The 15,691-nt window shown below is 35.3% G+C and overlaps 1 protein-coding gene across 1 annotated transcript; it reads right to left on the bottom strand.

Annotated features, from left to right (window-relative positions):
* Positions 1–5,706: 5,706 nt before the first annotated feature.
* DTD2 (D-aminoacyl-tRNA deacylase 2) lies at positions 5,707–14,818 on the bottom strand. Its single transcript, XM_081288733.1, has 3 exons — positions 14,631–14,818; positions 10,812–10,881; positions 5,707–6,955 (listed from the first exon to the last, which is right to left on the bottom strand). The coding sequence occupies exons 1-3, from the start codon at positions 14,739–14,741 to the stop codon at positions 6,630–6,632; spliced, it is 507 nt and encodes a 168-aa protein (XP_081144859.1). The 5' UTR covers positions 14,742–14,818; the 3' UTR covers positions 5,707–6,629.
* Positions 14,819–15,691: the final 873 nt, after the last annotated feature.

Genomic DNA, 15,691 nt, shown 5'->3' with positions numbered 1-15,691 from the left:
AACATTTTCAACATCTGGGTTTACAAAGGTAAGTATATATAAATATACACATATATGTGTATATATGAAATAAAGGCCAGAGGGACTATCTAATTTTATCAGGAGAAAAAATAATCCAGGCACCAAGCAAAAGAAACCTTGAAGATGATCGTATCTGCTCATAAAGAGACTTACCTTGGACTACAAAGTAAGTCAAAAGATGCCAGGAATAGAAAATGTACCTTAGCAGGAGAATTTCATGTTTTGAGGTCAGCCTCAGCAACTTAGTGAGTCCCTGATTCAAAATAAAATAGAAAGTGATGGGAGTGTTGCTTGGTGGTTCAAGCCCCAGTACAAACAAGAAAAAAAAAAGTGTGCCCTAGTTTATTTATATCAGTACAAAGCTTAAGTAAACAATATCCCAAAGTTGGAGCCAAGGAGTATATTTTTTTGCAAGTATGTTCAGACATTTCCTGAAAAATCTCCATATCCTCTAGGAAAAAAAAAATCCACAATTACTTTTCCAGACATAAATGGTATAACAATAGTTAATGGTTCTCAAATACTATTAAAAAGGGTGTGGGTATATTCTCTACATAAATCCTTTTTTCATTCAGATAAAAAACTGATCATAGGTCAAATTTTATGAAGCTTTAGAGAAAAATGCTGGCTAATACAGTGCAAAGAATTTTCATATGGAAAAGTCCAGTATAAACTAGAGTCATACTTATCTCATTGTTGGCTATTTGTAACACATCCCATGGAACTGTTTTATTTCATAATTAAATATGGGGGGGTTAATAAAGATTCAAAAATTCATTATTATAAACAAAATAGAGACATTTTTGTTTCAAAAGAAGTTTATTTTATGGAAGACTTAAATACAAGCTTTCTTAAATAATAGTTTTCCATGTCTATAACAATGATTTGCTTTTTGAACACCTTTTTTAGGTATAAATCTTTGATATAAATTCAGTTGTACTATATTTTTTTAGGATATTATTCAATAAGCTTTTAGAAAATGTAAGGTGACCATTTTGATATAACACAGAAATAAAAAAGAAGCAACAATGTCCATATTTGTGCTGAAATTAAAAAATCCTTCATTGTACGTTACATTCACCTTTGCTGGTGCTATTTAGTTTATTAATACAAGATGTAGCTGTATTAAACTTGGTTCTTGCACGTCCAACCTCTCCTTATTCCTTAACAACTAACTTATTCCTTAACAACTATGTATGAACTGCTGGTATAACTTAACCCAAATTAAGAGTATTCTAGCCACTGATGTATCTCCATATTAATTCAGAGAATATTGAGAATTACTCAGCCTATACAATAGGCAGAGCATTAAAGAAGTACTGTGAGAGATAAAATGTTTGTACTATACTAAGTCTATCTACCACTATTCGGTTTCTCTGCATTATTACTTGTACTCTTGTAGTTAAGATATGAAAATACAAAAAAAAAATTAAAATCAAAGTACTCAATCTCATAAAACACATTACAACTGTCAAGACTGGCACAACGATAATGCCAAGGGAGATAGAAGTAATCTCTACCTTCAAAAGAGATTGACTTGAGCTAGACATGGAATAATGATGGACTTAGAGGACAGCTTCAGAGGGCAATTTAGGTAAGGGTAAGACCTAAGACAAATATCCTTAGGGCCATACTGGAAAATTTCTGTACAGGAATGGCAGGAGAAAAGATTAGAAAGTTAAACTATAGCCAGGTTATAAAACATAAACTAGTCTTAAAAGTCTGGACTTCATTATGAGTAACAGTGGTTTCTGGGATTGAGTGTATGCAAGAACTGCCTGGGAGGTGGGAGATTGGTGACTGACTAGACACATTTTTGACTCTTGAGATTCTTCCTATCCTTTACCATGCAGTACTGGGGATTGAACCAGTAAAGCACCAGGGGTGCTTTACCTCTGAGCTACATCCTCAGCCCCCTTTTTAATTTTGAGACATAGTCTTGTTAAGTTGCCAAAGTGGCTATGAATTTATGATCTTCCTGCCTCAGTCTCCTGAGTTGCTGGGTGTTATGGCTTGGATGTGAGGTGTCTCCCCAAAACTCATGTGTGAAACAATGCAAGAACATTCAGAGGTGAAATGATCGGGTTATGAGGGCTTTAACCCAATCAGTGAATTAATCCCCTGATACGGATTAGCTAAATGTTAACTGAAGGTGGGCCTACGGTGTGGTTGAAAGAGATGGGCCATCCACTGTGGCGTCCACAGAGCTAGTGACTCGTGGCTGGTACATCTTCTATTCTGTGTTAGTGGCTAACCTGTTACACTGGGCTGGTGGGGTGGGGAGTTCTATTTGTGGGGTCTTTTTGTTTTTAAAGAAATGCGACTGAGATTCTAAAAAAAAAAAAAAAAAAAGAAAGAGATGGGCCATTAGAGGCATGCCTTTCAGGTATACATTTGGTGAACAGAGCTTAGTCTCTGCTTCTTGATTATGGTGTGTGCAGCTTCCCTTTGTCACACCCTTCTGCCATGAGTCCCAAAGAATGGAGTCAGCCACCTATAGACTGAGATGGCTGAAAACCCTTATTCCCAAAATAAACAACAAAAAAACTTGTCACTGTTTACACCCTGCAAATACCTTTACTTAACAATGCATTTTTCTTACTCTTTCTCTGCCTCTCTGATATCTCTAGAATCTCCAATCACCTCTCATATTTTGCCCTTTGTAAATGTTATTTCTCAAGATTCTAACTTTGGTTTTCTGTAGTTCTGAGTGATTGCCTTGGGAGCCTTGATACCAACCTTAGAAGTTTAATCTTTGTCCTCATGATAAAGAAGAGTTATGAAAGTTTCTAAGCATTAGAATATTACAGACATGTTCTAAGAACACTTCCTTGGAGACAGTCTGTAGAAAAGAGTTAGAGATAGGAACAATAGGAGGGAAAATTAATAGGGAGACTATCAACATAAAGACATTTTAAACTAGGCGCGGTGGCACACCCCAGTAATCCTGTAATCCCAGTGGTTTGGGAGACTGAGGCAGGAGGCTCGAGATTTCAAGGCCAGCCTCAGCAATTTAGCAAGGCTCTAAGTAACTCAGCAAAACCCTGTCTCTAAATAAAATATAATATAAAATATAAAAGTCATCACCAAGGTATGGTTTCAGAATGAAAATGTTACTTTTCTAGTAGTTCTTCCTTTTCAGAAACTAGTATTTCAATGAATCAATAGACAATACATTTCTAAATACACTGAAGTTTCATAATCACGTACAGTTTTTTAATTATATAAATTTCGTTACATTAGGTCCTCTGCAATGTTAATCACAGATAGTAAATATCTGACATGACACTGTTCTCTTATAACACCAACATTTCTTATTCTCCAAAATAAATGGCATAGAATTCTATGATATTTGATCTTGATATTTGATGTTTAATTCCTTCATTATAGAATCAACAAATTACTAATTTACAAGTCATTAGTGTAGATATTATTTATAAATGGCATGTCTTCTGTTATAATGTGAACTAATTAAGGAGTGGTAAAAGTGTCTTTCATTTTAATTTATGAGTGTATTCAAAATATTAAAGCCACATCTATTGTCTTTATACAATATTTTCATAATTAAACCCAGGAGGTTTCTAAATTGACAGATAAAACTTTTATTATTATTATCATTATTTTAGTTGTAGTTAGACACAACACCTTTATTTTTTTATGTGGTGCTGATGATCAAACCCAGGGTCTCGAACATGCAAGGTAAGTGCTCTACTGCTGAGCCACAACCCCAGCCTCCCCCCACCCCCCAGATAAAACTTTTAAAAAAGGAATTGTATCCTATTTGAAACATTCTAAAATCTTAACAAAGAAGATGCAGAAGGCTCCTAAATTAGATGCAACCCTACTTGCATTTAATTTAGTAAATAAACCAATTTATGGACTACTCCTTAAATAATCCACAATGAGAGACAATAAGCCTTTCCCAAGGTCAATTTCAACTTTAGCAAGTTTCATTACAAGAAAGGTTAAAAGAAGGAAATTATTCCTCCCTATTGTGTGACCTTGGGAACATTATTTAATGAGGAGTGCTATCCTCATTACAGATATACCCTGAAGATAAAATAAGAAACATATTGAAGGTTTTTGAGCACCTTGAGTCAGAAGAGCTACAGAGAGCCAAGGCGAAGTTATTTTCATATGCCTTTTCTTTTGTCTTTTCCCTCTTGTTGTAGCCTCCCTGCAAATGAAGGAAAGCTGAACATCACCTTGTGCTTAATAACTCTTCGTGTACTTGAAATTGCTATTCTCCACAAGTGTCTCAATCAAGTTTTTAAAAGAGAATTGCTTGGACTATAAAATAACAATCTAGGGCTGTGAGTCAGCATTTTACCTAGACATACAATCAAAATGATTTAAAATAGGTAATACAATCTTTTGGCAAGACATATACATCTCCTTAGAGAAGCTTTTCAGAAAATTGGAGTTTGCAAGTTTATGAATAGTTTATTACATTTCAATAAGTGTATTGTGAATCAATAAAGTAAAAGTTAAGGACAATGAGCTCATTACCAAGCCAGTTATTGATTCTCAAGTTCCAAAATAGAATAGTACAGGAAAGGTAGAGAGAAAATGGGCTATTGTGTAATAATTAGAAATTTTAAGTACATTAGGAACAAAAACCTACGGAAATTATCACATAAAGTAATTTTTAGTGGCTACTTAAGATGTTTAAGTTAATTTCTTCATCTTTTTGGTAATCAGAAATATTTAGTTTTCACTGTTAAATAACATCTTTTAAATCAGGTCATAGAAGTATGCAAAAACCATATATTTATTACCTATTTTTAAAATTTTTATTTTTTTACATGAGCTCTCTTATTATTATTATTATTTGCATTACAATTCTTACCTTTTACGGACTCATTTCTTCTAAGAGTTTCTTGTGTATTTTCCTTTGAAAAGTTTACTGTGTTAGCTGTTATCTTACATCATTGTCATAGTCAGCTCGAGGTGCCACAACAAAATATCATAGGCTGAGTGACTTAAACAATAAAATTTTTATTTTCTCACAGCTCTACAGGCTAGAAATTCAAGATCAAGGTAACAGCATTATCAGTTTTGACGAGGGCTCTCTTCCTAGCTTTGTATATGTCTTGTGGTCATCTAAAAGACATATACATCTCCTTGGAGAAACTTTTACTACATCTTCACATGGTGAGAGTATAGAGAGGTAGTTCTCTGGTGTTTCTTTAAAGACACTAATCCCATCATGAGGGTCCCACCCCCCAAGTCCTCATCTTAACTCTAGTTACCTTCCAAAGGCCTCATCTCCAAATATTATCACAGTGGGGATTAGTGGTTTAACATATAAATTTTGGGGGAGGGCATAAATATTTAGTATATTAACATTTACTAACAGAAAAATTGACAATGGTTCCAAATCATTAAATCAATACAAAACTGATTAAAAACAACTAATCAATACAAGTCAACTAAAAACAACTTCCTGAGAAAGCTTCCCTTTTTCTTCCTTGTATAGCAATCTAATTCAACAAGAAAGGAAATTCCTAAAAAAGTTTATGAACTCAGTAATTTAAACCAAAGATAGAAACTGAGACATACATGGTTTTGGTGAACACTGAGAAACAGAGCATTAATCTCTCTTTGTGAATATGTTTAATAAAAAACAACTATGAATGTTTTATACCTGATTCCTATATCAACTAAATATTTTTTTACTTAAAAAATTTTTTATTGACACATAATAATTGTACATATTTATGAGGTACCAAAGATTATTAAAATAATCTAAAGCACTTAGATGTCCTTGGAAAGTAATATAATGTACAATAACATTTCTACATTACATTTTCATAGATATTATTAAAAGGAATAGTAAGTTACATATTATTTCATTCAAAATATAGAAAACTGAGCAGGGAAGATAGCTCAGTGGCACAACATGTGCTCTGCATGTGCAAGGCCCTGGCTTTGATCCCTAGCACCACACACACAAAAAAGGAAAACTGAAATAGTGAAACAAAATCGACAAAGTTATAATTGGTTTCTGTTGGATTTCACCTCAACTTTCATACAATGACTTTTTTTTTTTTTTAAAGAGAGAGTGAGAGAGGAGAGAGAGAGAATTTTTTAATATTTATTTATTTTTTTTAGTTCTCGGCGGACACAACATCTTTTGTTGGTATGTGGTGCTGAGGATCGAACCCGGGCCGCACGCATGCCACGTGAGCGCGCTACCGCTTGAGCCACATCCCCAGCCCAATGACTTTTATTTTTAGTACATAGTACATAAATTTGAGGGTATAAGAAATGTGTTTTTCTTAATTGTACACATTACTTCATTACAAAATAAAATGTATATAATCTTTAAAATATGGTTTAAAAGGCTTCTTTAATGATCATCAAGTAAATAAACAAGGATTTTTCAAATACTTGAGTGAAACAGGACAGAGTGACTGAGCTCCAGAGTTTAGGTGACTTGACAAGGTCATCTGATTAGCATGTTGCAGTTATTTACGGGACCCAAGATTTTCTTATCTGAAAATGCTATACATTAGTATATTCAAGAGACAAAGGGGAAGAAAATCTAATTATAGTCCAGGTCATTTTATACCACAAAATAGCTGTAGGAACTAACTTTTAATTTCTCAAAACTCAATTAGGTGTGTGTATGGTCCATTGGTATCCAGCTTTAATACCTGCCTGTTCCCATAAGTGCCATGTTCCACTACAACCCCAGCTTCAGTGCACTTACTGTTTGCAGCTAATTCTTTTTCACAGAGAGATACAAATAGGGAATAAAGTTCTAACCCTTCTTCTTTTCCACAGTTGGAGTGATACTGCATATTTCTTCCTTTTACTCTACCACCAAGGGTGGCTTGAGGGATGATAAGAATGTCTCCAGGTAGATCCAGTACAGAGACGTGCTTGCCATTTTCTGTCTCACTTAATTTCACATTTAATAGTGTATTAACTAGATGGGGAAGAAAGACAAAACAATTTGAAGTGAAAAACAAACATGAAGAAGAAACATTAATCTTTTAGTTAGCAAATCTCATGTTGAAAACCCAGTTTGTTAGCTCTTGCTCCTAAACCACTCTCTATTTAAATTTTAAAAAGTGCTTCACTAAACTAAATGAGCATGAAAAATAAAGCAAATTTCATGGAGAAAACTGCATGATGTTTAAAATTTGACTTGACAGCTAAGATTATCTAACAATAAGTCATCTAGAAAGTTCAAGAATTAACTGTACAATGAAACCTTAAATATTGTTGTCTCAGGGGAATACATGGCAAAATTTTATCTTCCTGTTCCTTTTATTTCATAAGCAAATCCCACTGGAAAAGAACATTATAAATCCTTCTCAGAAAATTCTGCTCTGTAACAAAATTAAAATTTTAGTACACGGGGGCTGGAGTTGTAGCTCAGTGGTATAGCAACTGTCTAGCACATGTGAGGCACTAGGTTTGATCTTTAGCACTATATAAAAATACATATATAAAGGTATTTGTGTCCATCTACAATTAAAAAATATTTTATTTTAAACATTAAATTACCTAGAGTTTTAAGATATGACAAAGCTTCCAGGTTCAATCTCATTACAAAAAAGCTGATTTTATAGTTTCATAACCTTAAAGGCACAATTAACATAGACTAACCATTTTATAAATATAACCCATGGGAGAAACACAGGTGAAATTCATTGTCATAAATGAAAAAGTAACTCCAAGATATGGCTACTAGCATTATCTTTGTATACATACAGTAAAACAGTGATATTTTATAGCATTTATGAGACTATAGCTAATAAGTGTCAAAACCACTATAAATATCTAAGTGTAGCTAAACCCTACAGTTAGAAAACCTTTACACCTCAACATTGACCATTTCAAAACAATAAATAAATGTCTAAAATAGACTCAGTATCTCCCTACTTCTATAAAGGTATAAATGAATTCTGCTTGCAAAGAAAAGTTCTAAGACAACAAATGATAAAAAGAAACCTTACATTCCTGCCCTCAAGTCAGATTTTAAAAGGTATGCTTCCTGTTTTGAGTAGTAAGTGATTTTGATTATAGGAGGATTTATAGGAAACATTAGTAAGGAGTTGGTATGGTGATCCCACTCTAAACATTATAAAATTAACCTTGTAAAAAACTGCCAAGGTAAACACCCAAAGAAATTCCCAAGCTATGCTTTAAGAACCTTCAATTTTCACTTAACAATCACTTATTTTTAAATACCTTTAATTTTGTCTATTACAAATCAAACTTTACTATATAGCCAGCAATCCTATTGACCGCTTCTAAGGAAACTATAACTATCCAGAGCACTTCTTTCCAATGAAAATCACTATCCAGCTATGCAGGCCTCTGGCTACGGAGAGACTAAGTAGTCAATTTTGGAATAACAGGCAATGGGATGTAATATAATTTATTACACTTCCCCACACCTCCCTCTACTGGTTATTACTGGGAATTCAATGCTGAAGGTATACAAATATGTATATATAAGTACAATACAAATGCAAATATAAGTAAGTAGAATTAAAATGAGATAATGCATTAAATGAATGTTGGAAACTCAAAGATCCTAAGACAGGTTATCAATCAAGTATCTTCAATGATGTATATGGGAATCAAGCTTTGACAGATCCCTGGATCTCAGTTCAATTATACTAAAGATGAATTGAAGACGATTCTACACATCTCTATATTGGATATGCTATTTCAGATTTTAGGATATAACTAGTTATGTTCCCATGGGATGAAATATTAGATTGGAAAGATCTGAATCTATGTAATAAATATGAGGTGGGATTTAAGAGAATCCCAAAACATTGGCTTACTATGCCTCCTGGAATACAGGGAAATACAAACTAATGCTATCAATATGGATGCATTTATTTTCCCTGTAACTCAGACCATCAGAATGAGAGTCATACAGGTCTTTACTGTAAATCATGAAGTTTTGTGTTAGATTATTCACTAAGAGTAAAGGCAGGCCTCCTAAGCATTTTTAATTCACCACAATCTTATACATGTATTTAAAGTGCACTCACAATTGTAGACACAGACAGAAGCACATTGGATTTAATCATTATAAAACAAAATAGAGCTTGAATTTGGTGGACTTAATTTGTGCTGTTATGATAAAGATCTATTTACAATTGGAGACGTAGCTCAGTGGTAGAGTGTTTGCCTAGCATGTACAAGGCCCCCTGGTTCAATCTCCACTACTGGAAAAAAAGCGAAACAAAACAAAACAAAAACCCCCAAAACATCTCTATGAAACAACTTTAGAAAGTCAGCTTTAAGTCAGAACGACAAAATATTTTCTCATTTTCTTCTTAAACCCTTCGAAATTTCCTTATTATCCTCTGGATTCAAATTTCAAACTTAAAAGTTACTAGCTTTCCATCTCACTCATCACAGTCCCTTCTTGTTCTTCTTCTTTTTTTTTTTTAATTGTTGATGGACACAATAACTTTATTTTATCTATTTTTTTTTAAATGTGGTGCTGAGGACCAAACCCAGTGCCTCAGGCATGCAAGGCACGTGCCTTACCACTGAGCCACAACCCCAGCCCTCATCACAGTCCCTTAAGTATAGTTTCATGCTTTGACATAGTTGTCAAACATGTTTGATATATGAATATAAAATTCCCTTCATTAGCTTGACTTTTTGTCAAGCTATTTGTCCTTGAATTCTATTATGTGAACCTCTTCTAGATTAACTTCTGCAAGCTTCAACTACTCATTTGTGTAATTTCATTTTTTCTTTTTTTTTTAAAGCTTGAGACAGGGTCTTGCTATGTTGCCTAGGCTGATCTGAAACGTCTACACTCAAGCAATCCTACTGAGCAGCTGGAACTAGAGGTACATGCCACTGTGTTCAGCTTATACTTACTAATCCAAATAATGGGTGCTGTCCCTCAATCTTAGGAATAGCTCCATTATTTCATATCTATGAAGTACACACAAACACACACACATATTTGTTAGAACTGTATTTGAGACATGCTGCATTGAGCCAGCATGTTAGTTGATTTGGTACATCTGAACCTATATAATTATCATAAGGAATATGCAGTGCTATGAATTATCCAGGATTTTCAAAAATTTCAGGCAAAATTTTTCAGAGGTCCTTAAACATTTATTCTGCTTTCTACGGAGCCAGAGGAGGTGTGGCTGAGATAACACTGAATTTGGTTCAAGAACCAGAGAACTGTATTTATACATATTCCTACAAAGAAGTACATAAATGATCAATGTAAGTTCTTTGATAACAATGATGTAAATCTGAACTGTCCAGGTTTGATGGGACTCATTCTGTATATACAATGCCATACACTGCTTGTTATGGACTCTTCTGTTATCTGGGGATAATGAAACTATATTAAGAAACACAGCATCTGTTTCTCCCTATGTGGCCACCCTGCTTCTAACAACTTTCTGTATCCTTGGCTGAACTGTGTGTCTACTCTTCTAAATTAACCTATAAGCCATCTGAAATGTTGTAGATGTTTTAAAAGAATTCTACCATACATGCACACTTTAAATTTTGCAACAGGCAAAAAAATAAGTCAACAATACTACACAGAGTTGAATAATAACATATATTAGGACAAATAAGATTGTGCTTCTTGGATGGGGATGTAGCTCAGCGGTAGTGCTTTCTCAGCATGTGCAAGGCCCTGGGTTCAATCCCCATCACCAGGGGGAAAATAATTGTGCTTCTCTCTCTCTCTCTCTCTCTCTTTTTTTTTTTTTGGTCTATTGCTGTTCTTTCTCCATCTTCAAAAAAAGAAAAAAACATCAAACACATACCCATTTTTGGAAGAAGTTCTTTATCAGCTCCCTTGAAGAAGCACACATAGATCACTAATCCTCTCTGAACCTATAAGAAATCATCACAGAAAGCTCAGATTAGAAAGAAGTCTATACAGAGCTGTAGAGGTAAGTGAATAAAGTTTTATAACTGTTACAAACTTGGAGGTTCAAATCAAAGAAAAGAAAGAAGACTTACAATAGATTTGATTTCTAAATGAATATATGAGAAAATGAAATATTTTAAAGTTTCAATCAAAATTTTTCAAAAAATTACACTTAAAATACAACCAACAGGGTTGGAGTTGTGGCTCAGTGGTGGAGCACTTGCAGGTGCTACGGGTTTGATTCTCAGCACCACATAAAAATAATAAATAAAATAAAGGCATTGTGTTCATCTATAACTAAAAATATTTTTTAAAAATACTACCAACAGCAATTTACCTCTACTAAAATCAATAGGACTTTTAGACAGCTCCTCCCTAGTAAGTAAGGATGACAAACTTAAGAAATATTTATATATCAGGGCCCATTTATTCAACATCGAATGAATTCATACTCTATCAGATAGGAGATAAATAAGCAACAGTGTAACTGATGTCTTTTTATATCATCCTCTTTATTCCCCCTAATGCGCTTACTTATGTAGTGAAAACAAGGTATAAATTCCAGGAAACCCTGATTATTTTTTGTTATTGTTGTTATTGCTTTAAATATAATTATTAACATTTGTTAATAACTTCTACATGACAAGGTTGGTTGTTATCAGGAGTATAAAAAATAGCTCTTGTAAGAGACCATAAGAAAGAATAATTTTGATTCTGCTGCTGAGTTAACTGTTCAACTTTTGATTCTATGTATTAACTTAATTGATTAAGGAGCCTCATTGACTCTAGAAGTTATTATGGAGATTAAATGAGTTAATATTTGTAAAGTGCTTAACACAGTGCCAGGTTCATAGTAAATACTACCTGTTTATTATGAGAATATATAAATAAATTTAAAGGCAAACACACAATTTATTTAACATTTTAACTTCCAAAGCACTTTACAGATAGGACTGTTTTATATATGATAGGACTCAACTTATCTGTTAATTGTATTAACATTCAACTGTATCTTCTGGGCTCTATGTGTTATCTAAATGGTTTTCTATGTAAATATAAATGCAGCTCTGCAATCATACTTGATTTACCGGAAAAGGAGTCATTTTTAAAAAATGCAAATGTGGGCTGGGGATGTGGCTCAAGCGGTAGCGCGCTCGCCTGGCATGCGTGCGGCCCGGGTTCGATCCTCAGCACCACATACAAACAAAAATGTTGTGTCCGCCAAATACTAAAAAATAAATATTAAAATTCTCTCTCTCACTCTCTCTCTTTCTCTCTTTAAAAAAAAAAAAGATTAAAAAAAATGCAAATGTGCCCCTGGATCAAAAGCAGGACCCTCCCATGCATACCCATAATGATGGGCTGGCAAGCTACACTACTATCACAAGCCTTTTCACTGAGCTCAAATCTTTAGCATACACCGCTGTACACTTGCAATGTCAGAATTAAGCACCTAATAATTCCCAGAAACAGATACCTGTTCTTTCCAGTAACCAAATTACCTCCTCATTTTCTTTTTGTTTATTCCAATAATAGGTCTGAAGTTATAATATATAGATTCCTTTTTTGGGATGTGTGTGTGGGGTGGGGTTATGGCTCAGCAGTAGAGCGCTTGCCTCAGATGTGCAAGGCCCTGGGTTCAATCCTCAGTACCTCATTACAATAAAGTTATTGTGTCCAAATACAACTACAAAAAATAAGTATTAAAAAATCAGATTCCTCTTTTTTTTTTTTTTTTAAGAAAGAGTGAGAGAGAGTGAGAAAGAGGGAGAGAGAGAATTTTAATATTTATTTTTTAGTATTTGGCGGACACAACATCTTTGTCTGTATGTGGTGCTGAGGATCGAACCCGGGCTGCACGCAGGCCAGGCGAGCGCGCTACTGCTTGAGCCACATCCCCAGCCCCAGATTCCTCTTTTCAAGTCAAAGTCACTTTCCTGTAGCTTCTTTGTTACAAAACATTTCAAATATGAAGAAAAGTACAGATAATTCTCACAGTAGCTTAAAAATGTTCAATTCCCAGGAAGAAAAACATTAAATTTGTGACAGCATAGTTCCACATGAATGAAACTAAGAACAAGCAAAGCAGCTTTCAAATCTTTCAACATCTAAAAGGCTATTTCTGAAAAAGAAAAAGAACTTTGATAATAGAACAGGGTGGAGGAGGTGTGAGAAAGATGAAAGAATTTATGCTTTCTCACCATGTAATCACTTGTCATCTCTTTAATATAGTTGTGTGTGGGAGAAGGGAAGTCTTTAAAAATAGCTTTTAAAGTTTATAAACACAAACTGATAGCTTGGAAGGCTGCAATAAAATATCTCTGGTTTTGCATAAGAAAATGTGGTGTGAAGAACATAAAAAAATAAAGAGGCTCAGAAATACTCTAAATGATAAGTTAGAAGTTTACAGTGCTAGGAAGCAACAATTTAAATAAGTGAGTCTCTAGATAGAAATATAAAATATATAAATATAAAACCCACACAATTTCAAATATGCATGAGAAATTAAAACCTCAACAAAAGGTTACAACAAAAATAAGAAATAGGAAGAAGAATTTCTGAAGAGAGGTGAGAATACAGGAATTTTATGCACATAAAAATTCCCAAATTAGCATAGGATAATAGATTCTGACTTAAAAATAATTACCCACGCATCATAGTTCATGTGTAGTGTTTAAAATAATGACTAGAATTGTTAAGAAATGCTAGGTCTGGGACCCAATTCAGAGATCAGTGTGAATGAAATTTTACTATACATTATAGATTCTGAGTATCACCCAAAGTCTTAATTATGGACTTCCCCGGCTTATATTTTAACTTACTCCGCATATATGACTAAGGACTTAAAAAACATTTTACTTGTTTTTGCAATGTAATGGGAGACAGGACATCAGGAAAAGGCAGGTAGGCAGGTACGCAAGTAGGGGGAATTCAACGTAAACATTTCATAATTCTTTAGAGGAAATGTGTTTGATAACAGTGCAACATTATTATACAAGGAGTGATCTATTTTAGGTGGAAATTAGTCAAATTCAAATAAACAAACAAAAAATGTTTCTTGGGTTGGGGACTATAATTCTTTTTTTTTTTTTTTCTTTCTAATTCAGTGGTAGAAAGTTTGCCCAAGCATGGGAGAAGCCAGGGTTCGGATCAACCAGCAAGAAAAAACAAAACAAAAAAATAAATAAAAACTTTCTTGAAACAGAATTGTGTCTTGGAAAATATCATTTCTGTGCTAAGGTCAAGACACAATCAACATAATAAGGTGGGGCATAAATCAAAGTAGATCTAAACTCTTGAAGCAAGCTAACCTGCACACTTGAACCAGTCCAGCTCCGCCCAGGCCAGAGCAGCAGGGCGTCTGAAACTACTAGGCCTCTAGTCCAGCGAGCTCAGGTAGGGGGACTGAGAGAGGTTCAAACGAACGCGGTCTCTCCAGTAGAGAGACACTTTCTTCCTCGTCGGAATGTCTGGCGCCGGGAACAGTGGTGCTGCACAGAAAGGTAAAGCGCAGCCAGGAAGACCGCCGGGGCAGTGTCTGGCGCACCGGCCGAAGTCCGGCGCAGCGCATAGCACAAGCCGCGGTACCTAGCTGCTCTCCAACTCGGTTCCGAGGAGGACCCGTGGGGGCGGGGACCGAGTGACCGAGACAACGCGTAAAGAACCGCCCCTGAGCGCCGTAGGATAACGAGAGCTGCCGGGCCGACGTTACCTCCACCCACTGGGCCGCAGCGTCCCCCTCAGCTGGGCGAACTTGTAGTCGCGCGTGCAGGCACTGCTGCAGAAGCGCCCGAGCCTGAGGCGTCCGGCAGCCGTCAGCCATGGCTCGAATCCGGGAGGCTGTCGTGGGGATTCAGGCCGCGCGCCGATTAGGCCCCGCCCCCGGGGAACTGGCAGGAACGGCGAGGGGGGCGGGGCGACGGAACAGCCCTTGCCTTCCGCGGCTCCGCCCCCTGGAAGACGAGGAAGGGGCTTTGGCTAGGGTGTCCCGGATGTGCAGGCTTCAAAAATAGCCCTAAGTTCCTCCGCAGAACCTATCCAACTCTGTAGAAGGCGCTCAGTGTATACTCTTAAACGACTGGATCTCTTTCCTTTACATCTTTTCAAGAAACATTTTCACTTCAGAAAGCTTAGGCTTCCAGATGTTGAAAAACTTTAAATCTGCTTAAGTCCTTATTATGCTCATTATGAAGATAAATAGAATAAATCAAATGAATCTCAAAGCAAGCAGAGATGGAACTAAAAGCTATAAATCTTTCAGATTTTTTCGTTCCTCAATCAATGAAACAATGTTGCTTCCTCTATCAAGAATGCTGCCAAATCACTCTGATTCCACAGTTGCAAAAGGGTACTGTCATGCTATGTGAATATACATTTAAGTATCGATTCTTTAGGAAATATCCTTGATAGCAATATTCTTACCCAAGGAAATGTGATTGTTATTAAGTTATTTAATCTGCTACTAATACAAAAATAAAACAACATATGATGTATTTATTAATTCTGTGATGCATTTTCTGTAAGTACATATTACAATGTAAATAAAAGTAAACAAAAGTTTGATTTTCTTTCCCACACAACACATTCCTTAAACTTGCATCAGATGAGCATTTATTTCTACAGGCTTGGAGGGTTCAGACAAGAAATAATAGTGTTGCTCTGATGGCATTACCTAGGTCATTGATTTGGACCCAGTTGGCACAATATGCCTATACATTCGGGTCTGTTCTAGAAGATGACATCACTGACGGGTATTGGTATCCCTACAAAGCA

This window comes from Spermophilus citellus (assembly GCF_964194105.1).
Source record: "Spermophilus citellus genome assembly, chromosome: 4".
In the NCBI taxonomy this organism is placed as follows: Eukaryota; Metazoa; Chordata; class Mammalia; order Rodentia; family Sciuridae; genus Spermophilus; species Spermophilus citellus.
This window is presented reverse-complemented; position numbering and strand designations above follow the sequence as displayed.

Excerpts from the sequence above, each read along its gene's own strand:
- DTD2 (XM_081288733.1), bottom strand. The coding sequence starts at position 14,741 with ATGGCTGACGGCTGCCGGACGCCTCAGGCTCGGGCGCTTCTGCAGCAG. Across the intron at positions 10,882-14,630 it reads CTGCGGCCCAGTGGGTGGAG|GTTCAGAGAGGATTAGTGAT; the intron begins GTAACGTCGGCC and ends GATTTCTTATAG. Across the intron at positions 6,956-10,811 it reads AGAACTTCTTCCAAAAATGG|TTAATACACTATTAAATGTG; the intron begins GTATGTGTTTGA and ends TTCCCCATCTAG.